The following is a 25786-nucleotide window of genomic DNA, read 5'->3' as shown; positions in this document are numbered from 1 at the left end:
AAAAAAAAAAAAAAAAAACCACCAAAAGCAAATTGAAGGTTACATCCAGGAAACGAGTAGGGGATGAGATGGGAAAAGGATCTACAGAGCTTCGACCGTGACAAAATGTAAGAACTGAAAAGGTTGACTGGTGAAGATACGCTGATTTTTTCATAGCATTTCTTTGCATCTGTTACTGTAAAAATCAAATGAAAACAAAATATAGACCAAAACGCCTGTCTCCTTCAAGAAAGGAGCGACAGGCTATATCTGAGAGGGTGATCGTGCAGAATATTCGGACTCTGCCTCATTCGCTCAGTTACCTCCTTGGTCCCTGTACTTGAGTTTGCGATGCAACATATTTAACCACTCGATGTGATTCCAAGTCAACCATTTAACCACCTGAGCACAAAATTTAAGCAGGCAGTTTCTTCCCCTGTGAGAAGGGAATGGCAACTTCGACTTTATGGATTGGCTTGCGAACATCCAATAACTCGTGTAAAACTTTTGTAAAACGTTAACTGTGCCAGACACCTGCTGGTTTATAGGGGTATCAGCTCATTCCTGGATCCAGCCTTTATTTCCACGGATCTAGGGAGTCATTTCACAGGGTAAAATATGCCCCTCGAACCAAGGAGTTCATCCTAGGCGCCAAGCCTGATTCTGATACAAAACATCCGAGGAGGGGCGCGGCGGCCCCAGCCTGGTGCGCATGCGCAACTGTAAAAGCCGTTAGGTCTGTCCCTGGCGCCCGATTAGAATATTTCATTCCAGTTGGAGCGTTTTTTCCTCACCCTTAATATATTTCTGGTACATGCCCACAGATTTTAATTTCTGAGAGGCACAAATTCCTCTCAGACGCATTCAAATTGGCCGAGTAGTCTTATAAGGTGCCTTTTGCCTCACTGTAAATCCTCAGTAAAGTTTGCAGTTTAGGGTGTGACGTAATTTTTACGTAAAACTAACAACTTATTCCACCTGAAAGGAACCACGACGGGAGTAGAAATCCGAGTTTCTTTTTATCCGGGCACTTCAGTAGTTACCTCTTATTTGGGGGAGGTGCCGCGTGTGGGCCCGATGGACCCCGGCGACGCCGCCATTTTGGAGTTTTCCCTCAGGATCCTCTACCGGCTTTTCTAGTCACTGCTGCCGCCGTTGCCCGCGGCCTTGCAGGGCAGGATGAATGTGATAGACCACGTGCGGGACATGGCGGCCGCGGGACTGCACTCCAACGTGCGGCTCCTCAGCAGCTTGTTACTTACAATGAGTAATAACAACCCGTGAGTTGAGGCGGGGAGCGGCCTGGGGCTGAGGAGAAAGCGGCGGCGGTCTGGGAGCGCGGGCTGAGGGCGCGTGGGAACAGGCGGGAAGGAGCGGCCGCCGGCGCCAGCGGAGGCGCCAGGGTCAGCGAGGGCCTCGTGGAGCGGAGCCGACTTCGGAGCGCAAGTTGAGTTGTTTGGGTGCCGGCGTTTGTGCAGGGCCCCGGCGTCAGCTCTCCGCGGGGATGTTGGCGAGCGGCAGCTTTGAGAAATGGAAGGTGGAGGCTCTGAGGACGACCCTGGCGAGGGTTTCCCGAGGCACCTGTCGCGGGGCAGCGCGACTGTCAAATCGCTAGGCTGAATCCTCTCCTCTTGGCTCCTTCCCGAAGAACGTTTTTTCTCGTTGCAGCTCAGGGACCCAGCCTCCTGGTGCTGATGTGCTAGCCCCGCATCTGATGTTGGTACTCCCCGTTAAGTGTATCAGGAGGATCCACTTTCTCGCCTTGGGAAAGCCCTGAAAACGGGGCTTGGTGCGGTGGCTCACGCCTCTAATCCCAGTACTCTGGGAGGCCGAGGCGGGAGGATCGCTTGAGCCCAGGAGTTGAAGACCAGCCTGGGCAACATAGGGAGACCCTGCCTCTACGAAAATAAAAATTAAGCAGTTAGCCGGATGTGGTGCACGTCTGCGGTCCCAGCCGTTCGGGAGTCTGAGGCAGGAGGATCGCTAGAGCCCAGGAAGTCGAGGCTGCAGTGAACTGTGATGGCATCCCTGCCCTTTAGCGTGGGGAACACAACGACAGCCTGTCTTAAAAAAAGGAAACAGGGCTGGGCGCGGGGGGGCTTACTCCTGTAATCCCAGCATTTTGGGAGGCCGAGAATCATGAGGTCAGGAATTCGAGACCAGCCTGGCCAACATGGTGAAAACCATCTCTACTAAAAAAATACAAAAATTAGCCAGGTGTGGTGGCGGGCACCTGTAATCCCACCTGCTCGGGAGGCTGAGGCAGGAGAATCGCTTTAACCCAGGAGGCGGAGTGTGCAGTGAGCCAGGATAGTGCCACTGCACTCCAACCTGGACGACAAGAGCAAGATTTGTGCCAAAATAAAAAAAAGAAACAAAGTGATGGGAGACTCCTTTGATGGGTGGGCATGGCACCTTTCTTGTATCCATGAAGCACGGGGCTGATGCCAGCCTCTGCATGTCCATCTTCTGCTTAAAATCTTTTATTACACACATGAAAATTCTTTCCCGTGACCTCTGAAGGCAAACATCTGCCCTCTGCGACTTCATCTCATTACTCTGTTCACTGTTCTCCAGCCTCCCTGGCTATTCTATTTTGTTTTTATTTATTTTTAGTTTTTTAGATGGATTCTCAGTCTGTCGCCCAGGTTGGAGTGCAGTGAGGCGATCTCAGCTTACTGCAGCCTCTGCCTCCTGGGTTCAAGTGATTCTCCTGCGTCAGCCTCCGGAGTAGCTGGGACTATAGGCCAGTGCCACCACGCCCAGCTCGTTTTTGTAATTTTAGTAGAGGTGGGGTTTCTCCATGTTGGTCAGGCTGGTCTCAAACTCCTGACTTCAAGTGAGCCACCCACTTTGGCCTCCCAAAGTGCTTGCATTACAGGCGTGAGCCACCGAGCCTGGCCTCATTAGTGTGTTTTGTACCTCATTAGTGAGACCCATCATTTTGCCACCATCCACTTTGTGTTGACGGGAGCCCTGGTCTCGGTCAGCCTTCTGTGTTTATTCCGGAGCCTTCCGCTTGGTTGTGAGTGATTAGTCAAAGCATACAGTTGCCATGTTACTCTTATTAGGTCCGAGTTACTCTTAGTTCTCAAAGATGTCACAGGATAGTTTGAAACAGTTTAATTCTCTGGCTAGACTAAGTTTAGCCCATGCTTTTTCATATTAGGTTAGATTGGCAGTTTCCTAGTTTCAGGACATGTTTAAGTTCTGACCTTCATAATTTATACTTTAAAATTTCTTGTGGAATAGGCAGTAGACACTTAAATTCAAACAGTGGAGAAGGGGCATGCAGATCAGAATCTTTCCCTGAGTCTTGAGTCTTGAACCTCACCCCACCATATCCTTTCTCCAGAGGCAATAACTTTTTTTTTTTTTTTTTGAGGCAGAGTCTCGCTGTGTCACCAGGCGCCAGGCTGGAATGCAGTGGCGTGATCTCACTGCAACCTCCGCCTCCCAGGTTCAAGCAGTTCTTCTGCCTCAGCCTCCCGAGTAGCTGGGACTACAGGCGTGTACCACCACGCCCACCTAATTTTTGTATTTTTTAGTAGAGACAGGGTTTCACCATGGTCTCGATCTGTTGACCTTGTGATTCACCTGCCTCGGCCTCCCAAAGTGCTGGGATTACAGACGTGCATCACCATGCCTGGCCAGTGCCTGTATTTTTTTTGAGAGACAGGATTTCACTGTGTTGACCAGACTCTAGGCTCAAGCAGTGTTCCCACCTCAGCGTCCTGAAGTGTTAGGGGTCACAGGTGTGAGCCACTGTGCCTAGCTTGTGGAGAAATTAACTGTCTACAGAATTATTGGACTCACTCCATTCTTTCATTATAAGCAGCTATAGTTTTTACTTGTCAAAGAAAAACAGTAAACTTCAGCCAGGTGCGATGGCTCACACCTATAATCTCAGAACTTTGGGAGGCCGAAGCAGGTGGATCATGAGGTCAAGAGAAATTAGCCAGCTGTGGTGGCACACACCTATATTTGCAGCTACTTGGGAGGCTGAGGCAGGGGAATTGCTTGAACCCCGGAGGCGGAGGTTGTAGTGAGCCAAGATCATGCCACTGCAACCCAGCCTGGCGACAGAGTAAGACTCCATCTCAAAAAAAAAAAAAGAAAAAAAAAGGAAAACAGTAAACTGCTTTCTCTTATTTGGGAAGGAATGAGATTGGAATTGAAAATATGAGTTCCACATTAGGAATGGTGACCAACTTCTAGTCACTTACAATTCTTGACTAAATACTCAAGTTTTAAAACATTGGTTCACGCCGGGCACGGTGGCTCATGCCTGTAATCCTAGCACTTAGGGAGGCCGAGATGGGCAGATTGCCTGAGCTCAGGAGTTTGAGACCAGCCTGGGCAACATGGTGAAATCCTGTCTCTACTAAATACAAAAAAATCAGCTAGGCATTGTGGCGGGTGCCTGTAATCCCAGCTACCCAGGAGGCTGAAGCACGAGAATCGCTTGAACCTGGGAGGCAGAGGTTGCAGTGAGCCAAGACCATGCCACTGTGCTCCAGCCCAGCCTGGGCAACAAAGTGAAACTCGGTCTCAAAAAAAAAAAAAAAAATTGGTTCCTTTACACTGTCCTTAAATCCCTGAGACTCAAGGAGATAAGAATTCTTCTAGTGCTAGTGAAATTTACTTTTGTTTTTTTGAGACAGGGTTTTACTCCCCGTTGCCCAGGCTGGCGTGCAATGGCGAGATCTCAACCCACTGCAACTTCTGCCTCCTGGGCTCAAGCGATTATCCTGACTCAGCCTGCTAAGTAGCTGGGACTACAGGTGCATACCATCACGCCCAGCTAATTTTTGCATTTTCTTTTTTTTTGCGATGGAGTTTCACTCATCACCCAGGCTGAAGTGCAGTGGCACAATCTCGACTCACTGCAACCTCCACCTCCCGGATTTAAGTGATTCTCCTGCCTCAGCTTCCCAAGTAGCTGGGATTATAGGCATGAGCCACCATGCCTGGCTAATTTTTGTGTTTTTAGTAGAGATGGTGTTTCACCCTGTTGGCCAGTCTGGTCTCAAACTCCCAACCTTCAGTGATCTTCCTGCCTTGGCCTTCCAAAGTGCTGGGATTACAGGGTCGAGCCACCGAGCTCAGCATAAATAAACTTTTATCAAGGTTAACCCTCTTGCTATCCCATTGGCTTCCCCATTCTCTCTCTCTCTCTTTTTGACACAGAGTTTCGCTCTTGTTGCCCAGGCTGGAGTGCAATGGCACGCACGATCTTGGCTTACTGCGCCCTCTGCCTCCCAAGTTCAAGCAATTCTCCTGCCTCAGCCTCCCGAGTAGCTGGGATGGTAGCATGTGCCACCACGCCCAGCTAATTTTGTATTTTTAGTAGAGATGGGGTTTCACCAAGTTGGTCAGGCTAGTCTCGATCTGACCTCAGCTTCCCAAAATGCTGGGATTACAGGCATGCGCCACTGCTCCCGCCCTCCCATTCTTTTTTTATAGTGGTATTTGCTTTAGTGTTTGAAGAGCTTTCAGGTTCTTTCAAAACTTCTTTCTGTGTAGCCTCTTCCTAAAAAGGATTCAAAGTGGTAAGGTTTCTCAGTTCTTGATATGACAGTGTAGATGGATATATATCAGACTTTTAAAAGGGCTTGGTAGTCGGGTGTGGTGGCTCACGCCTGTAATTCCAGTGCTTTGGGAGGCCGAGGCAGGAGGCTGATCACTTGAGGTCTGGAGTTCAAGACCAGCCTGGCCAACATGGCAAAACCCTGTCTCTACTAAAATTAAAAAAAAATAGCCGGGCGTGGTGGTACATGCTTGTAATCTCAGCTACTCAGGAGGCTGAGGCAGGAGAACAACTTGAACTTGTGGGGTGGGGGTTGCAGTGAGTCAAGATTGTGCCACTGCACTCCAGTCTGGGTGACAGAGTAAGACTGTTTAAAAAAAAAAAAAAAAAAAAAAGCAGCAGAGGGTTTGGATTGAAGGGGAAGAAAAGATGTATTACATTTTCTCTGTGTACCTCCTACTGCATTTGATTCATAGGTATCATTGCTTTTATGTTAAGTAAAGAAAAATTGTGTTGAATAATAGATGTGTCTATCATATTAGTATAGAGTTCAGCTTCCACCTTTCATGCCTCTTTAGGGACTAGCACTTGAGGTACATTGACTCTTTTGTAAGCTGTCACTATACAAGGCTTTGTGCTAGGCTTATGTAGACACTAACAGTGTTCCTTCTAAAATTTCAAAATAACCCATGTAGGGGATATACTTTCTTTGTTTTCTAGTGAGTTATTCTCCCCATCTCAGAAGTACCAGCTTTTGGTGTATCATGCAGATTCTCTCTTTCATGATAAGGAATATCGGAATGCTGTGAGTAAGTATACTATGGCTTTACAGCAGAAAAAAGCCCTAAGTAAAACTTCAAAAGTGAGACCTTCAACTGGAAATTCTGCATCTACTCCGCAAAGTCAGGTAATTGAAGATAGGATTGTGTGATTTTTTTTTTTTTTGAGAACGTCTCAGAGAATTTAGAGCGGGGTCCCCAGGCCCCAGTATCTGGTCTCTTAGGAACCAGGCTGCACAGCAGGAGGTGGGTGAAGGGCTAGCAAGTATTACTGCCTGAGCTCTGCCTCCTGTTAGATCAGCTGTGGCATTAGATTCTCATAGGAACACAAACCCTATTGTAAACTAGGCATGCAAAGATCTAGCTTGTGTGTTCCTTATGATAATCTGACTAATGCCTGATGATCTGAGGTGGAACAGTTTCATCCTGAAACCATCCCCTTGCCACCCATCTGTGGAAAAATTGTCTTCCATGAGGCTGATCCCTGGTGCCAAAAAGGTTGGGGACCACTGATTTAGACGATAGCTGTTTAGATGTAGAAGATGAGACCAGGCACAGTGGCCCACACCTGTAGTCTGAGGTGGGAGGACTTGAGGTCAGGAGTTTGAGACTAGCCTCAGCAACATTTTGAGACCCCTGTCTCTACAAAAGTGGGCATGGTGGCACACACCTATAGTTGTCCAGCTACTCAGGAGGCCAAGGTAGGAGGATCACTTGAGACTAGGAGGTCAAGGCTGCGGTAAATCATGTTTGCACCATTGCACTGCAGCCTAGGCAACAGAGCGAGACCCTGTCTCAAAAAACAGTTGCTGGGACATATGATAACTATGTTTAATGTTTTGAAGAACTGTCACACTGTTGGAATAATGTTTCAAAAAGATGTTTTCATTGTCTCTTAGTGTCTTCCATCTGAAATTGAAGTGAAATACAAAATGGCTGAATGTTATACAATGCTAAAACAAGATAAAGATGCCATTGCTATACTTGATGGGATCCCTTCAAGACAAAGAACTCCCAAAGTAAGTTGAATGTTTATGTGTTTTTCTCCTCAGCCCTCCTAACCCTGCTCCCTCCACGTTTTCTCATATATATAGGAATCCATCTGAACATTTTACCCATGACTCTAATTCTCATTTTCTTCCTCTGTTCATGGAGGTAGGGGTGGGGGTTCAGAGAAAGATGAATGACTTTTCTATGATACCCTGAAAATTCAGCTGATGAAAATGATAGCTGGAGAATACTACAAATGCTTATTCTTTTTTTATATATATTTAATATTTTTTGAGAAAGAGTCTCACTGTCACCCAGGCTAGAGTGCATTGGTATGATCCTGGCTCACTGCAACTTCAGCAGTGAGGCTTAAGCAGTCCTCCTACCTCAGTCTGTTAAATAGCTGGTATTACAATTGTGTACTGCCACACCCAGCTAATTTTTTTTTTTTAATCTATTTTTTTGAGACAGAGTCTTGCTCTGTCACCCAGACTGGAGTGCAGTGGCACGATCTTGGCTCACTGCAACCTCCGCCTCCTGTATTCAAGTGATTCTCCTGCCTCAGCTTCCCAAGTAGCTAGGATTACAGGTGCGTGCCAGCATGCCCAGCTAATTTTTGTATTTCTATTTAGTAGAGATGGAGTTTCACCATGTTGCCCAGGCTGGTCTTGAACACCTGACCTCGTGATCCTCCCACTTCAGCCTCCCAAAGTGCTGAGATTAGAGGTGTGAGCCACCACACCCAGCTGTGATGTTCTTAAATGAGGATCTGTTTTAAAAATAACTAACTCTTTTCTCTTTTCTCCCTCCCCTCCCCTGCCCTCCCCTCCTCTTTTTCCTTTCTTTCTTAGAGTCTCGCTCTATTGCTAGGCCTCCCCTCCCCTCTTTTCTTCTCTTCTTCCTTTCTTGGAGTCTCGCTCTATTGCTAGGCTGGAGTGCACCGGCACAATCTCGGCTCACCGTAACCTCCGCCTCCTGGGTTCAATCGATTCTCCTGCCTCGGCCTCCCAAGTAGCTGGGACTACAGGCGTGTGCCACTATGCCCAGATAATTTTTTTGTATTTTTAGTAGAGATGGGATTTCACCATATTGGCCAGGATGGTCTTAATCTACTGACATCATGATCTGCCCGCCTCAGCCTCTTAAAGTGCTGGGATTACAGGCATGAACAACCGCTCCCAGCCTGGCTTTTTCATTAGGTATTACTCAAAACTCATTCTTTTAAAGTGACAGTCAAGTAGCTTAAAGGAAATGTTGATGATATTTTTTGAGACAGATGGTCTGTCAGTCATAGTTTGTTAACATAACCAGCAGTTGGCTGGGCACGGTGGCTCACACCTGTAATCCCAGCACTTTGGGAGGCCAAGGCGGGTGGATCAGAAGGTCAGGAGTTTGAGACCAGCCTGACCAACATGGTGAAACCCCGTCTCTACTGCAAATACAAAAATTATCTGGGCATGGTGGCGCGTGCCCGTAATCCCAGCTACTCAGGAGGCTGAGGCAGGACAATCACTTGAACCCGGGAGGCAGAGGTTGCAGTGAGCCGAGATTATGCCACTGCACTCCAGCCTGGGCCACAGAGCAAGACTCCATCTCAAATATGTATGTACCTCCAGCAGTCAAGAAAGGATCCTAAATTTAACTTTTTATTCTTTACAAGTATTGACATCAATCCTGGAGTTCTCCTTTAAGAACTTTTCTTTGCATTTTCAAATTAGCCTATTATGGAAAACCTGAGGCCAAGTAAAAAGTAGTTTTATTTTTAGTATTTCATTATTCCATTGTTTGAATTATGGTATATTAGATTGTTTTATATAATGTAGCTCTATAATTGGAACAGATGTTCTTTATCTTCAGAGTCACTCTTGTAAATATCTGGCATACCAAGCCACAGATAATTGAAGAGATTGGGGTTGACTTTTTTTTCTTTTGTGACCTCACATTGACTGCTTTCTTAGTTAATAATCTAGCAAATACTGTCATGTTTAGAACCTACTAATTTTGCCAGGTGCAGTGGCTTACACCTGTAATCCCAGCACTTTAGGAGGCCTAGGCGGGCAGATCACCTGAGGTCAGGAGTTCAAGACCAGCCTAGCCAATATGGTGAAACCCTGTCTTTACTAAAAATCCAAAAAAAATTAGCTGGGCCTAGTAGCGCACGCCTGTAATCCCAGCTACTCAGGAGACTGAGGGAGGAAAATCTCTTGAACCTAGGAGGCAGAGGTTGCAGTGAGCTGAGATTGTGCCATTGCACTCCAGCCCAGGTGAAAAGAGCAAAATTCTGTCTCAAAAAAAAAAAAAAATCTAATTTTAAAGTGGAATATTGTGTTTATCTCTGTACTACTAGGAAGGTCTTTTATCACTTTCCTGTAACTTCTGCATTCTTTGGAACTTTTAGATTTTCTCAGTTACATCTTAGTAGGATTATTTTTATTTAGCTTTACCAAGTTACATATTTAAATTATGCTAAAATGCAGCTGTCTGCACTCACTGGATTTAAATAGTATACCTGATTTTCGTAGCATTACTTTAGTTAGTTAGTACCTGGGGGCCAAAGCCTTAAGTGTTAAAAGGCTAGAGTCTAGCCAAGCCACAAGTCGAATTCTCAGAGAAAAGCCCAGTATTACACTGCTTTATCTGTCCTTCTGTATCATTTCCTTTTAGAGGAAAACTCATTTGATCCTTCTTAACTAGCTATGTCAAGAGTTTCTCACTTTGTTATGTGAGGTAGTTCATCTTCTGTTTTAAGTTCAAGAAAGAATCGAGTTAACTAGCATTCTCTACCTTTTTTTTTTTTTGGAGACAGAGTTTCACTCTTGTTACCCAGGCTGGAGTGCAATGGCGTGATCTTGGCCCACTGCAACCTCCGTCTCCTGGGTTCAGGCAATTCTCCTGCCTCAACCTCCTGAGTAGCTGGGATTACAGGCATGTGCCACCATGCCCAGCTAATGTTTTGTATTTTTAGTAGAGACAGGGTTTCACCATGTTGACCAGGATGGTCTCAATCTCTTGACCTTGTTATCCACCCGCCTCGGCCTCGCAAAGTGCTGGGATTACAGGCTTGAGCCACCGCGCCCGGCTCTACATTTCTTAAAGAATGTTATTCCTGTTTCCAGAGGCAGCGTCTTTTGTCCCGATATTACTGGGCCTTGTGGGAAGGTAATTTGACTTTCCTCTTAGGGATGGGAGGTACTAGGGAAAGCAAGGGTAGTGATTTCTTCTTTCTTCTGAAAAATGGGGTCAGTCTCCCTTTATTTGCACAGGATTGTAAAAAGTAAGTAGCTGATAATGAAAATTAGGACTTCTTCATTGTGAGAGATTTTCTTTGCAGTATACACTTATTTTACTATCTGTTGTTTGTGTTTATACAGATAAACATGATGCTGGCAAATCTGTACAAGAAGGCTGGTCAGGAGCGCCCTTCAGTCACCAGCTATAAGGAGGTGCTGAGGCAGTGCCCGTTAGCCCTTGATGCCATTCTAGGTAGAGATATTTTCTGCCTGTTTTCATGGCATGTTTACTGTCAAAGATAGTAGTTCTCAAAGTTGACCGTACATTAGAATAACTTTATTTTTTTATTTTATTTTTTTTTGGAGACGGAGTTTCGCTCTTGTTACCCAGGCTGGAGTGCAATGGCGCAATCTTGGCTCACTGCAACCTCCGCCTCCTGGGTTCAAGCAATTCTCCTGCCTCAGCCTCCTGAGTAGCTGGGATTACAGGCACACGCCACCATGCCCAGCTAATTTTTTGTAGTTTTAGTAGAGACGGGATTTCACCATGTTGACCAGGATGGTCTCGATCTCTTGACCTCGTGATCCACCCGCCTCGGCCTCCCAAAGTGCTGGGATTACAAGCGTGAGCCACCGCGCCGGGCTAGAATAACTTTATTTTTTAAAGTTCCCCTCCAGAAAGTGATTTAATAGGGTTTCTATTGTCACATATTCAATCAAGAAATAATTATGGTTTTTGGCTGGGCACTGTGGCTCACGCCTGCAGTCCTAGCACTTTGGGAGGCTGAGGTGGGTGATTGACTGAGCTCAGGTGTTTGAGACCCTCTCTCTACTAAAGTACAAAAATTAGTCGGGCATAGTGGGGTTCGCCTGTAGTCCAGCTACTTGGGAGGCTGAGGCATGAGTATCACTGGAACCCTGGAGGCAGAGGCTGCAGTGAGCTGAGATCATGCCACTGCATTCCAGCCTGAGGGGACACAAGCGAGACTCTATCCCAAAAAGAAAAGAAACACTAAATGATGGTTTTTCTGTTATGCATCTCACTCAGAATAGGGAAGCAGTTGCCTTTTAGCCGAGGGAAAATGTAGCCCATTGCTCCTTGCATGTGGAAGAGAGAGATTGTGCCTTACCTTCTTTCTCCTGCTTTCTGTTGGTTTAGGCTTGCTGTCCCTTTCTGTAAAAGGGGCAGAGGTGGCATCCATGACAATGAATGTGATCCAAACCGTGCCTAACTTGGACTGGCTCTCTGTGTGGATAAAAGCATATGCTTTTGTGCATACCGGTGACAACTCAAGAGCAATCAATACCATCTGGTGAGAGCCACAAAGTTAATTCAGTGTTTTTGAGGCCCTGTCCTTGTCTAGAAGTCTGATGTATCTGAAGGAGCAAAAAGAAAAATGAGATGCCTCTCTCTCGTTGCTGCAACCAGTCTCTGGGCTATGTTAGTCTTTTATACTGAATGGTCCCAAATGTAATCATGTTAGCATGTCTGTTGGGGACCAGTAAAAATGTGAATCTGACTGAGTTTAGTTCTGCGCTTGCACAGGTAGAACTTGCAAAGCAAAGCAGGCTACCTTGGTGTATCATTCTTTTTTTTTTTTTTTTTTTGAGACAAGACCTCTCTCTCTCTCTCTCTCTCTCTCTCTCACCCTCACCCAGGCTGGAGTGCAGTGGTGCAGTCACAGCTCAGTGTACCCTTGACATGTTGATCTTCTGGGCTCAAACCATCCTCCTGCTCAGCCTCCTGAGTAGCTGGACTATGGGCGCATGCCACCACACCTAGCTAATTTTTGTATTTTTTTATAGAGATAGGATTTCACCATGTTGCCTAAGCTGGTCTTGAATTTCTGGGCTCAAGTGATCCTTCCACCTGGGCCTCCCAAAATGCTGGGATTGTAGGCATGAACCGCCACGCCTGGCTTTAGTGTGTCATTCTTTAACCTGAAAGAAAATCATTTTGTACTCCCCAGAAGCTATTGCAGCATCTAACTTGACTTGCCTTCTTAGGACTGGGGATTTTCTTTCTGTTCAGCTAAAGTTCAAGAACAAGAAGAGGCTTTGGTTTTTGTTATGCAAAGTCATTTAGTTGAGTAATAAGTAGCGGTCAGGTGTGAATGACATTACCGTTAACACCATGTAGTGTATGTTGTGTTCTGAAGAACTCCAATGGAAAGTTACTTGTTGGTACTGAGTTCTGCTTTATTCTGTTTTTGCTATCCTGTCCTATATAACTTTTTTTAAAGTTATAAGCTTAAAGTTTTTATTAAAAAGAATTTTATATTTGCACAAAAGAAAATAGTATCTGAATGACCAATCATCCAGATTCAACAACTAAGAGGATTTATAATAGATTTAAAGGTTCAGTGTTTAATAAATATCTTAAAGTTCACTAGAGAAAAAGTCCTTATTGCGAGATAACGTGGACCTACTGGGAAGCTTAGCAGATCTGTACTTCAGAGCTGGAGACAATAAAAACTCTGTCCTCAAGTTTGAACAGGCACAGATGTTGGATCCTTATCTGATAAAAGGTAAGTAATTCTTGGGACAGGAAAACAGTGGCTGTTGCGGGGTGGGAGGGATTGGAGATAATAGGGAGAAAATGCAGCATGAATTCTTGATACTAAGTTTCATAGACATAGGTTATAAAACTTATTACAGTAGTCTTTTACTTTTTTTAGGTCTTGACACATGTCTCTAACACTTAGGTAATTCCATTTGAGCAGTTATTTGTGCTTGAATTCAAGTGTCTTCTCCCCACAGATCATTATTTGGCTTTTTTTCTTTTGAGGGGGTCATAGCTCCTCCTATGACTTATAAATTTATGATGTGCTTGACTGAGAATTTGGATGGCATCCCTAAAACTATAATATCCTTTTAGGGAATTTTGTTTTACCCTGTCCTTAGTATAATTAAAAAGGAATAAGTGTACAGATGTTCAAAAAAGGGATAAGGAGTATTTAGGCAGTAATTAGGAGTGAACAGCAGAAACATCATTTATTTTAAAGAAGTTAGCAGGTGAAGGGTAACCTTCACAGGGACCTCCAAGAGATGGCAGTTGGGACACTGGCAGTGAGTGCTCAGGAATAGTGGGAGATAAAGTCAGATAGATGGGCTCTCTATTTGTAAAGGCCCAAAAAAGGCCATCAGAAAAATAGGGCCTTGTAACAATAAACAGTCTTGTGAGCTTCTTAACCCAGGGGAATGGTGGAGCTGGAAGGAGCCATCCCAAGCATTTAGATGAGGAAGCAGATCTAGAAATGGATTTGTTTGCACAAGATTTCCCTCTTCCCTAGTGCTTATTCCTCTTCTCCAAGCTGCCTGCAACCATGATGAAAATGGTGTTTTAGAAATACCAACCTGACAGCAGCTGGCGACTTAAATGAGAATGGCAGCTTGAAATCTCAGATCCAGGCCCAGGGGCCAGCAGGAGCATTGCAGTAGTCTTGGTTTGAGAGGAATTTTCATGCGAATCTGAAGGAATAGCAAGGGATGGAAGAGAATTTTGGCAAGAGATGCGTGACTGAGCATAGGGCCTTTTTTTTTTTTTTTTAAAGAGATGGGGTTTCACCGTGTTGGCCAAGCTGGTCTCAAACCTCGGCCTTCCAAAGTGCTGGGATTACAGGCGTGAGCCACCACGCCCAGCCTACATAGGGCCCTTTTTATAGAATGTGGGTAAGAATAAAGCAGGGGCTGGGGAGAAGCAGTGAGGTGGTTTTTTTTTTTGAGATGGAGTTTCACTCTTGTTACCCAGGTGGGAGTGCAATGGCACAGTCCCAGCTCACTGCAACCTCTGCCTCCTGGGTTCAAGTGACTCCCCCACCTCAGCTTCCCAAGTAGCTGGGATTACAGGCGCTCACCACCATACCTGACTAATTTTTGTATTTTTTAGAAGAGACGGAGTTTCTCCGTGTTAGCTAGGCTGGTCCGGAACTCCTGACCTTAGGTGATCCGCCCACCTCAGCCTCTATAAGTGTTGGGGTGACAGATGTAAACCACCGTGCCCAGCCTGATCTTTAATGAGCTGCATTCTGGATAGCACTACAAGCTGTTTTCTGGAGCAGGCCAACTTTTTCCGAGACTGGTCGGCTTTTCAGCAGTATACTAAGTGTGTATTTCTGATGGCCTAGAGCTCTTGGAAGAGAGACCTTGATGCCTTTTTTGGGCCTTTTCTGGTTGGATTCGGGTAGCTGTATATCATGCCATGGGATAGAGGGACAAATAGTTCCTGAAAATTGGAGGCTTTCAAATCGCGAGGTAGGTTGTTCTGCTCCTTTGGTTTTTGTTTTTGTTGTTTGAGACAGGGTGTCGTTCCATCACTTAGGCTGGAGTGGCACAAACCACTTGCTAAAGCCTTGACCTCCTGGGCTCAAGCAATCCTCCTGCCTTAGCCTCTTGAATAGCCGGAATCACAGGCGTGTGCCACTGTGCTTGGCTAATTTTTAAAAATTTTTTGTAGAGACAGTGTCTCACCATATTGCCCAGGCTGGTCTTGAACTCTTGGGCCCAGATGATCCTCCTGCCTCTGCCATCCAACGTGCCAGGATTACAGGTGTGAGCCACCATGCCCAGCTGGGTTTTGCTTTTTAATAGTCACTTTGGAAAAAGAAAAAAAATATAGTATCACATGACACTGGAGAAAAAAAAAATTAGTCACTTTGTAGGAAACTGGAAATAGTAGTGGGAGGAGCCTGTGATAGTGGAAAGGGCTTAGCCCCTGTGGGAGCTGGGGCCTCAGCATGGGGTCTGATGTTGGGTGCTACTCCTATGTAGGACTCCTGCTGCTCTGCTTAAAACACCTCTTCTCACTGTGTCCTTCCTTTCTAGGAATGGATGTATATGGCTACCTCTTGGCACGAGAAGGGCGGCTAGAAGATGTGGAGAACCTTGGATGCCGCCTTTTCAATATCTCTGATCAGCATGCAGAACCATGGGTGGTCTCTGGGTATGCATTCCTCTTTCTCCCTGGTTGTCAGTAGATTAAGAGAAGTGCTTCCTCCTGAAGAGAATATAAGTTGAAAGCACAGGTTTAAGAGATAATCATCTGACCTGGCACGATGGCTCATGCCTGTAATCCCAGCACTTTGGGAGGCTGAGACAGGTGGATCACTTCTGAGACCAGCCTGGCCATCGTGGTGAAACTCCCATTTCTACTAAAAATACAAAAATTAGCCAGGCATGGTGGCACACCCCTGTAATCCCTGCTACTAGTGAGGCTGAGACGGGAGAATCGCTTCAAGCTGGGAGGCAGAGGTTGCAGTGAGCCAAGATCGAGCCACTGCACTCCATGTGGGTGGCAGAGTGAGACTTTTTCTCAAAAATAATAAAATAAAAAGAGGTAATTACTTGAGTTCAGGAGTTTGAGACCAGCCTGGGCAACGTAGCAAGATTCTGTCTTTATGTATTTATATATATGTTATACATTTATATTATATATATATGTTATACATTTATATTATATATATATTATATATATATATATATATATATAATATACATATATATGTATGTTTTTTAAAAGGATAATCAGTCCTGGATTGAAATCATGATTTATGACTCTGGATGCATTATTTACCTATCTAGGTCTATATTCTCATTTGGAAAATTGGCTAATAACTTCTCCTTCTAGGGTTAAGCATTAATTGAGTCGGTGAATGTATTGTGCTTAGTACTGGGCCATCAGTGATAGGACCAGAAGATGCTCCATTGTTACTAACCTGGCTTTACAAATTCTCCAAATGCCTCTCTGCTAATAACTAGTATCAGGATTGTAGGTTCTTTTCCATAATTTTGCCCTTCCATATTAAGATTTCCCCCTAAAAATAAATATTTAGTGGATTTTTTTGTTTTGCTTTTCCATTAATAGCTTAGGTTAAAACTGCAAGTGTGGGGCTGGGCTCAGTGACTTACGCCTGTAATCGCAGCACTTTGGGAGGTTGAGGTGGGCAGATCATGAGGTAAGGGGTTCCAGAACAGCCTGGCCAACATGGTGAAACCCTGTCTTCACTAAAGATACAAAAAATTAGCCAGGCTTGGTGGCAGGCGCCTGTAGTCCCAGCTACTTGGGAGGCTGAGGCAGGAGAATCACTTGAACCTGGGAGGTGGAGGTTGCAGTGAACTGAGATCGTGCCATTGCACTCCAGCCTGGGTGACAGGGTGAGACTGTCTGAAAACAAACAAAAACCATGGTAAATTTGGGTTTGGAATAAGGATTATGCACAGGGCCTTCAGTATGATTTTTGGATGAAGTTTCTTTGTAGTCCTTTCTTGGATAACCTCTGGGTTTTGTTTTTGTTTCTCCAGTTGTCACAGCTTCTATAGCAAACGCTACTCCCGGGCCCTCTATTTGGGAGCCAAGGCCATTCAGCTGAACAGTAACAGTGTTCAAGCTTTGCTACTTAAGGGAGCAGCACTTAGGAACATGGGCAGAGTCCAGGAAGCAATAATCCATTTTCGGGAGGCCATACGGCTTGCACCTTGTCGCTTAGATTGTTATGAAGGTAAGATAGAAAATAAAGGTGAATGGTGTACATCTGTGGGTGTGGCAACAGCCCTCAGGTGGAAGGTTTAATTAGGCCAGCACTTCCCAAACTCTGTTAGAAGCATCTGGTGAAGCTTTTCAAAATCCTGATGTTGGGTATCTCCAGTGTAGATGGAAATATATGGGGTTGGGAATAGACATTGGTATTTCTGAAGATACCCCGGTATTAGCAATGTTCAGACAAGTTTGGGAACCACTGCACTGGGCATTTTACATTTATTTAGGGCTTTCACTGGATTTGTCACCCATACTTTCAGAATCAGTTTTTTCTCATTTTTTTTTTCTTCTGGTTTTTGGCGAGATGATAGTTGGGATGGGCTTGTTGTTTTTGCCCTCCCGCCCCCGCCCATTGTGGCATACTCCTTAATATGAATCTCTCTCTGTGAGGCACCATGCTAGATCACTTAGTTTACCTATTTTTATTTTTATCTGAGATAGAGTCTTATCTGTCGCCCAGGCTGGAGTACAGTGGAGCAGGCTCAGCTCACTGCAACCTCCGCCTCCCGGGTTTAAACGATTCTTCTGCCTCAGCCTCCCACGTAGCTGGGATTACAGGCGTGTGCCACCATGCCCAGCTAATTTTTGCATTTTTAGTAAAGACGAGGTTTTGCCATGTTGGCCAGGCTGGTCTCGAACTTCTGGCCTCAAGTGATCCACCTACCTCAGCCTCCTAAAGTGCTGATATTACAGGCATGAGACATTGTGCATGCCCTGTTATGCCTATTCTTTTTTGTGGCCATCTTACCTTAGGCCAGAGATAGTACTCATAGGAAAACTCCACGTCCATATGATAGTGTTGGCTGTGGAAATGGGTCTGTTCATTGTGACTTCCAGAGTGGGCACAGTTGGGGCCCAACTGTTTTGTTATGTAATAGTTTAAGTTCATGTGAACTGACCCCTAGGAGTTCAAAGGAGCTATGCCAGCTTCAGCAACGTTTGGTGACTCAGTCACAGACATTAAAATAGATCTTACAAGATGCAGTTCCTCCAAAACATATTTTTGTAAGCATTTAAAAATAAACCCAGGAGTCTAGGAGTGATTTGCTCTTAACAGGAAGATGAGTTCAAATTTGAGAAATAAAATTTGGAAGTTGGGAGGGAGAACGAATCTGCTTATATAGCCAGAGAGCTATGCCTCTGATGGATGTGTTGGGAAAGAGGATTGTCTGTTCTTAAAGAAGCTCCAGCAAACCAAGCTCTGGTTTCAGATTAACTTCTTCATCCTGAAAGTGTAACTTCTCTTTCTTTCCAGCTGTTGTTATGCTAATTCCATTGTACTGCATGCTTATTTCACTGGAGCTCAGGGATGCAGTTGAATAACCCCTCCTATAATATCTGGACACCAGATGTTTCCCAGTTGGCCAGTGAGGCTTCTCAAGCTGCCATTTGGAGATTTGGCTCAGGGCAACCCCAGTTACACCCTTTAATGTTTCTTAGAGTTCCCATTTGGAGCTTCCTTTGCTGGTAGAGGTTTAGGTTAGGCAAGTGCATTCTGTTTTCTTCTGAAGTGCCAGTGGAGCTTTAGCAGGGAAGTAAAACTATTCAATAAGTAATTGCAAACAACTGTATTTGGAATCCAACATATTGCCTTTAAGAGTTAGGTAATTGGCTGAGTGCGGTGGCTCACGCCTGTAATCCCAGCACATTGGAAGGCCAAGATGGCCAGATCACCTGAGGTCAGGAGTTTGAGACCAGCCTGGCCAACATGGTGAAACACCATCTCTACTAAAAATAGAAAAAAAAAAAATTAGCCAGGCATGGTGGCACATACCTGTAGTCCCAGCTACTCAAGAGGCTGAGGCAGGAGAATCACTTGAACCCAGGAGATGTAGGTTGCATGAAGCCGAGATGTCACCACTGCAATCCAGCCTGGGTGACAGAGCAAGACTCCGTTTCCAAAAAAAAAAAAGTTAGGTAATTTCTGGTTAAGTAACCATAGTGTGTGGAAGGGTGTGCATGAATGTTATAAATGCTGCTAGGGTGGAGGAGTATGCAGAGAAAATCTGCCAAGGATTGTGTGGGTTTGGGGTTTAAGCTGTTTTTCTGTTTTGATGAGCACTTTGTGCCAAAAAGTTATTCCTCTGTTCTCCTCAACTTCTTGGCATGAAGAGTTGAGAGTTGACTTCTCAAGGTGGCCCCATAGGGCGTCTTGCTGTGGGTATGGAAAGAAGCAAGGGCTGCCAGTGACAGTCTGTTGCATCTGATAAAGTACTATTCATCTAGTTTAGGGAAGCCCTCAGCAAGTGCCTTTTGAGACAGCTGTTATGTTTCAAATGAAAGAGTCTTTCTTAGTAGATTGCTTGACAATAAGTCCTATATTTTGTCAAACTGGACATTCAGTTGAAGACTCTGGGAGCCAGGTCAGGTGTGGTGGCTCACACCTGTAATCCTAGCACTTTGGGAGGCCAAGGTGGGTGAATAACCTGAGGTCAGCAGTTCGAGACCAGCCTGATCAACATGGAGAAACCTCATCTCTACTAAAAGTAAAAAATTAGCCGGGTGTGATGGTGCATGCCTGTAATACCAGCCACTAGGGAGGCTAAGGCAGGAGAATCACTTGAACCTGGGAGGCAGAGGTTGCGGTGAGCCGAGATCATGCCATTGCACTCCAGCCTGGGCAACAAGAGTGAAACTACGTCTCAAAAAAAAAAAAAAAGAAAAATTAAAATTAGGCCAGGCATGGTGGCTTACGCCTGTATTCCCAGCACTTTGAGAGGCTGAGGCGGGTGGATCATGAGGTCAAGAGATCGAGACCATCCTGGTCAACATGGTGAAACCCCGTCTCTACTAAAAATAGAAAAATTGCCGGTGCGGTGGTGCGTGTCTGTAGTCCCAGCTATTCAGGAGGCTGAGGCTGGAGGATCTCTTGAGTCCAGCAGCTCTGGGCTGTAGTGTGCTATGCCAATCGGGTGTCTGCACTAAGTTCGGCATTAATATGGTGACCTCCCGGGAGCAGGTTGCCTAAGGAGAAGTGAACCCGCCCAAGTCGGAAATGGAACAGGTCAAAACTCCCGTGCTGATCAGTAGTGGGATCGCGCCTGTGAATAGCCCCTGCACTCCAGCCTGAGCAACATAGCAAGACCCTGTCTCTAAAAAAAGAAAAATTAGCCAGCCATGGTGGCCTGTGCCTATAATCCCAGCTACTCAGGAGGCTGAGGCAGGAGAATCACTTGAACCTGGGAGGTAGAGGTTGTAGTGAGCCAAGGTCACACCACTGCACTTCAGCCTGGCGACAGAGCAAGACTCCGTCTTAAAATAAAAATAAAAAAAGATTCTAGGAGACTTCCCTCTTAAACCTAGGCCTACAGGTGACTGAATGCAGCTGGAGAATAACAGCTTGTTAAGAGGCAGCAAAACTTTAGGTTTTGTTGGAAACATCATCTCTCACTAATTTCTTGGCCATGTGACAGACTAAACATTAGCATCGCATTTGTTCTTCCAGGGTCAGATGGGGTGCTCACATGCTGTGAGTTCCTTACACGTGCTTGTTTCCTTCCCTAAACTGAAGGTGCCTTTGAAGGCAGTCTTTTTCCACAACCATCAAGTGCTCTGGAATAGCACTTCTTAGCTATTCTGTCAACACATTTGCCAGTATGATCTCACCATCAGTTTCCCCGGCCTGCCCTTCGAAGCTTTGAACGTTAGCAATTTGGACAGCTGTCAGAGTGGAAGCATGGGTTGGAATGGTAATGGCATTGAATGTCTTCATGTGTTTTACTTTTTTCAGGTCTCATAGAATGTTACTTAGCCTCCAACAGTATTCGAGAAGCAATGGTAATGGCTAACAACGTTTACAAAACTCTGGGAGCAAATGCACAGACCCTTACCCTTTTAGCCACTGTTTGTCTTGAAGACCCAGTGACACAGGAGAAAGCCAAAACGTTATTAGATAAAGCCCTGACCCAAAGGCCAGATTACATTAAGGCTGTGGTGAAAAAAGCAGAACTACTTAGTAAGTGTCTTATTTTCTGCCCTGTTCATCATTAATTTTAATAAAACCTGACCTCAGTTGGTCACCCTTGTCCCAGCTAGTTACAGATGACCAGACAGGTGTGGGCCTTTTGCAGCAGGTTTGAGCCTGCTTGGATTCGTTTATATTTAGTCCAACCAAATGTAGCTGGCTTAGACCTGCTTGGCTTGGCTTAAACCACCTATTAGTTGGTATCTGTTCAGCTCACTATTATCTGGTTTGATTGTCCTGAATTAGTGTGAGCTGAATATAACTAACTGGTTTTAGCCACTTTGAACTGTTCAGAGCCATCTGGATTATTTTGTGACTTCCCTTTTAGCCCTGTTTTTTTTTTTTCAGTCCTGATTTATGATGAACTCATAATTTGGTTCATCAAATTTGGGTTAATTGGCAAATAAAATGCAGTTTGGCTTTTTAATGTTAAGAGCCCATTTAAAACATTATAATTCAAACTGCGAATTTCTTAATCGAATAGGATCTCAGGTGTGCTTGCCCCTCACTTTGTGTTTCACCAGTATTCTCTTGAGGATGTCTGCAAAGAGATTGTCAGAATGATAGTTGTGGTTTTTTGTACATGACTTCAGATGAGAATGTATTTTTAAAATGTTCATGTAGGACAGTGAGGGTCTTTTTTATCCCCCCAGGTAGAGAACAGAAATACGAAGATGGAATTGCTTTGCTGAGGAACGCACTGGCTAATCAGAGCGACTGTGTCCTGCATCGGATCCTAGGAGATTTCCTTGTAGCTGTCAATGAGTATCAGGAGGCAATGGACCAGTATAGTATAGCACTAAGGTAGGCACTAGCCTCCCGTGGGGGAAGGCCACTGAGGAGGGTAGAGGAGGCAGTGAGCTGTGTCACAGGAGTTATGGAAACACATGCACAGTTTGTGGTTGAAAGCAGAATAATAATAGTAATGGTAGCAGAGTTATTTGTGAATTCATGACTTCTAAAAATTTTTTCTTAAAATATATTAACAACATTAAGGAACTGTTTCACTCATAACCACCATCCCACACCACTATAACATCTGTGTTCATTTGTATAGATCATCTTCTGTCCTTGCCCACACACATACATATTTTTATAGGGTTGTACCTAGTATATATTTTATATTCTTCTTTTTCAAGTCAAAGTATTGTAAGTACTTTGCCATGTTTCTATCTACTGTAGTAGTTAAGAACTTGAGGTCTGAAGTTTTGAATACTACTTTCACCACCTGTGATCTTGGGCAAGTTACTAACACATTTCCTTGTCTATATCTATCTACCTATTAGACATTAAATGATTGAATGAGGGTTAAATGATTATAACATGTAAAGCTCTTAGCCCTGTGCCTGGTACGTAGTAAATAATAAATAGTGGTATTCTTACTGTTTAATACAGAAGTGGTTTATTTGAGGGTTGTCTGTGTGTGTGTAAGGTTATATGGTGAGGGGCTGTCTTTAATAGAGTCTGATCACATTCAGTTGTTCAGCACACAGTTGAGCACCACTAGTGTGCTTATCATCTCAGTGACCACTGGAGATGCTACGTTTTGGGAGCTGTCAGTCTCAGACTTGCAGACTTACCATACCACATGCTAAGGGCTTTCACAGCAGTCTGTAGGAGGGAAGGTGCGAGTCCAGAGGGCAGGAACCCTGGGTATGCGTGAGAGCTTCAGAGTATGGGTGTGGAAGGGTTCAGCAACTAGCAGACCAGGAGATATTACACATCAGTCCGCATTTATGTTGGTAGAAACAGAATGCCAACGTGGGTTTTAGCTGCTTTTTAGAAGCCCAGAAGCAAGTAAGAAAATAAAATACCAGACTTCCATTAGAGATGGAGTTTACTAGGGATGGGACACCTGCTAGCTTGGGCGATGGTCACCAAGGCAAGATGAAAGATTGCTTAGGAGGCAAATAAATGAATGTTCTAGAGGCTCTGAACTTTGGGGGTGGGGTTGGCACATTTACTGACTCCCAGCTACTAAATGTGAATGCTCGGGTAGGGGTAGCCTTGGGTCCTGGGGTCTAACCTAGGTGTTTACAAATCTGTTCCATGGTACAGCATGATGTTTTTGGTTGGCTCCTGAAATGCTGATATATTTAATTACATCATAAGAACATGGAACACCTCTACTCAGAGAAATTCCTACTTTTTTGTAACCCCATAGCTCAAAAACCCAACTTTCTGGGAATTACATTTGAATTTACCTGTTAATGTTTGTTTACCACTTTTTCATTTGTGTTATCTAGTAGCCTCTAGCAGAATGCTAGGGGTAATAGGTATGAAAAAATTTAAGAAATTTGTAGAGAAAAACTCAAATTGAGAATTCTAAAAATTAGGAAAAGATTCCTTTTTGCACTTCTGGTGGTAGACCCCGTCAACCCAGCCTCGGAAGCCTGAGTTGTTTGGAGAGGCCAGGCTTTAGCACTTTCTCTGGGACTGTGTGGTCATTTCACTGCTGGGCCAGGGAGATGACGAATCAGCCAGCAAGAGCAAGGCAGAGATTCAGGCCTCTCCTTTGTTTTGTTGTCCCCTAGTTTGGACCCCAATGACCAGAAGTCTCTAGAGGGGATGCAGAAGATGGAGAAGGAGGAGAGTCCCACGGATGCCACTCAGGAGGAGGATGTGGACGACATGGAAGGGAGTGGGGAAGAAGGGGACCTGGAGGGCAGCGACAGTGAGGCGGCCCAGTGGGCTGACCAGGAGCAGTGGTTCGGCATGCAGTGAGGGGGCGGCAGCTCCGTGGCCGCACTGGCCTGCCCTGCTCTGAGCACTTCCGTGGACTGAAGGAACCGTAGGAGCCTGCTCTCAGGAGGACAATGATTCAGCATGTGATTGCAGCAGGGGTCTCTGTCCCCTTGCTCCTGATTCCTAGTTGTGACTTCATTTCTAAAACAGAGCCTGACCAACCTTCCATGTATCTCCATCCTCCCCTGCTCCAGCCAGGGAGGACTGAGGGAGTGCCCCGAGACACACACACATGTTGGGGCTTCTGGGCCAAGAGTACTTTTTATATAACTAATTTCTAAATCCAAAAACTCAAGGAATAGACAGTGTTCTGTCAGTGATGTGGATGGATTTGAAGGAGTGACCCACCATCCCAGCACGATAGTGTCACCTCCCAAGTCAGACGGCAGCACGATCTGGCCCTAGAGGGCTTCCTGTTCCCAGAAGTCACTGTCCTGGGCTATCCAGACATCCCTAGTAATCTTGCTTCCTTCTGCAATGTTAGTAATGCCTTAAGCTGACAGTTGCCATTTTGCAGAACAGTTTTCCTCTTTGCTTAGCTGGTAACTTGCCTCTGAGCCTGGGCTGATGTGAGAAACAGGTGTGAGAGCATGAACAGAGGTGCACCTGGAGCAGTTCCCTAATAAAACTGGTTTGTACAGTCACGGTGTTGGGGTGATCAGAATGGAAGCCCTTTTTAAAATAGACTCTTAGGTTTTTTTGTCTCTTGCTCAGAATGCATTGATTCAGCCCCAGAAGTATTTGCCAAAAATAGACTTTCTTCCCCTAGTGTTGGGAGCCAGGAGGGTTGGAAAGCTCAGGAACTCTGAGCTGGTTCATCTGTTGTATATTGGGTAGGTAAATTTCCCTGGAGCCTGAGATTTGACCAGATTTCAGCTAAGTCTGCCTGGCTCTTCTGCAGCTGTGAGATTGGGGTCTGGTTCCAGCAGTTTGTCACTGGTCAGCCTGAGTGTCACACTGTGAGCTCTGGGGCTGGGAGTTTCTTCCCCCACGCCCTCCCTTGTGTCTTAAGTTTCGATGGCTCTGAGTATACAATTAATCGGAGGTGGGGGGTGGGTGTCACAGCTAATCCCAAATTCAAAAATTAGTCCAAGGTGCTACAAAATATGAATTTGATGTCAATAGAAGGTCGAATCACAAAATGTAGAAACTGTAAGTCGTTAATGAGCTTAGAACATCTGATAATTGGAATTTAAAATAGGCAAAAAGTTTCTGTGTTTCAGTCTGAGACCCAAAGCCTCTGCAACATCACTTGATCTGAGCTGCTTCTAAAGAGACATGCAAGGCCAGATGTGCTCACACTTGTAATCCCAGCACTTTGGGAGGCCAAGGCGGGTGGGTCACTTGAGGCCAGGAGTTTGAGACCAGCCTGGCCAACATGGTGAAACCCTGTCTCTACTAAAAATACAAAAATTAGCTGGGCATGGTGGCATGTACCTGTAATCCTGGCTACTCAGGCAGCTGGGCAGGAGAATGGCTTGAACTGGGACCCGGGAGGTGGAGGTTGCAGTGAGCCAAGATAGCACCACTGCACTCCAGCCTGGGCAACAGAGCAAGACTCCATCTCAAAAACAAAAAACAAATTAGCCAGGCATGGTGGTGCACACCAGTAATCTCGGCAACTCAACACTTGGGAGACTAAGGCAGGAAAATCACTTGAACCCAGGAGGTGGAGGTTTGCAGTGAGCCCAGGATCGTGCCCCTGAGCAACAGAGACAGTGTTTCAAAAAAAAAAAAAAAAAAGCCCCTGCAGACAGTTGGGGTCACACTAGGTGAGTGTATGACCAGAAGAAGCTGCCTGCCCCTTGGGCTAGGCATGGTCTCCTGGATGCAGCCTTACCTCATGGACTTCTTCAGCTCCATGACCTGTCAGTACTGTAATGAGAGAGGAGAAGTGAAGCCTCTTTGCCTTTTCCCTGACTCCAGGAGGAAGCCCAGCCCCACCATGCAATCGTCTCTGCATGGCAGGCCCACTGCCGCACTCACATACCCCTGGATCAGGGTCCCAGAGCCCAGGTCCCATGTATCGCCCTC

General features: G+C 45.3%; 1 protein-coding gene across 2 annotated transcripts; it reads left to right on the top strand.

The window, feature by feature from the left end:
* The first annotated feature begins 685 nt into the window (after positions 1-685).
* On the top strand, positions 686-24438 carry ANAPC7 (anaphase promoting complex subunit 7). Of its 2 annotated transcripts, none has more exons than XM_017541946.2 (11): positions 686-1259; positions 6230-6416; positions 7188-7307; positions 10650-10761; positions 11668-11821; positions 12894-13036; positions 15333-15450; positions 16809-17005; positions 20774-20998; positions 21661-21811; positions 23542-24438. In XM_017541946.2, the coding sequence occupies exons 1-11, from the start codon at positions 1159-1161 to the stop codon at positions 23729-23731; spliced, it is 1698 nt and encodes a 565-aa protein (XP_017397435.1). In that variant the 5' UTR covers positions 686-1158; the 3' UTR covers positions 23732-24438. The 2 variants fall into 2 exon arrangements, with proteins under 2 accessions (XP_017397435.1, XP_037599269.1); XM_037743341.1 differs by lacking the exon at positions 686-1259 and adding an exon at positions 1847-1973 and having other exon boundaries at positions 23542-24396.
* The last annotated feature ends 1348 nt before the right edge of the window (positions 24439-25786 follow it).

Source organism: Cebus imitator, unplaced genomic scaffold, assembly GCF_001604975.1.
Source record: "Cebus imitator isolate Cc_AM_T3 unplaced genomic scaffold, Cebus_imitator-1.0 Scaffold8, whole genome shotgun sequence".
Lineage (NCBI taxonomy): Eukaryota > Metazoa > Chordata > Mammalia > Primates > Cebidae > Cebus > Cebus imitator.
Note: the sequence above shows the minus strand (reverse complement) of the source record. Positions and strands in the feature narration are given on the sequence as shown.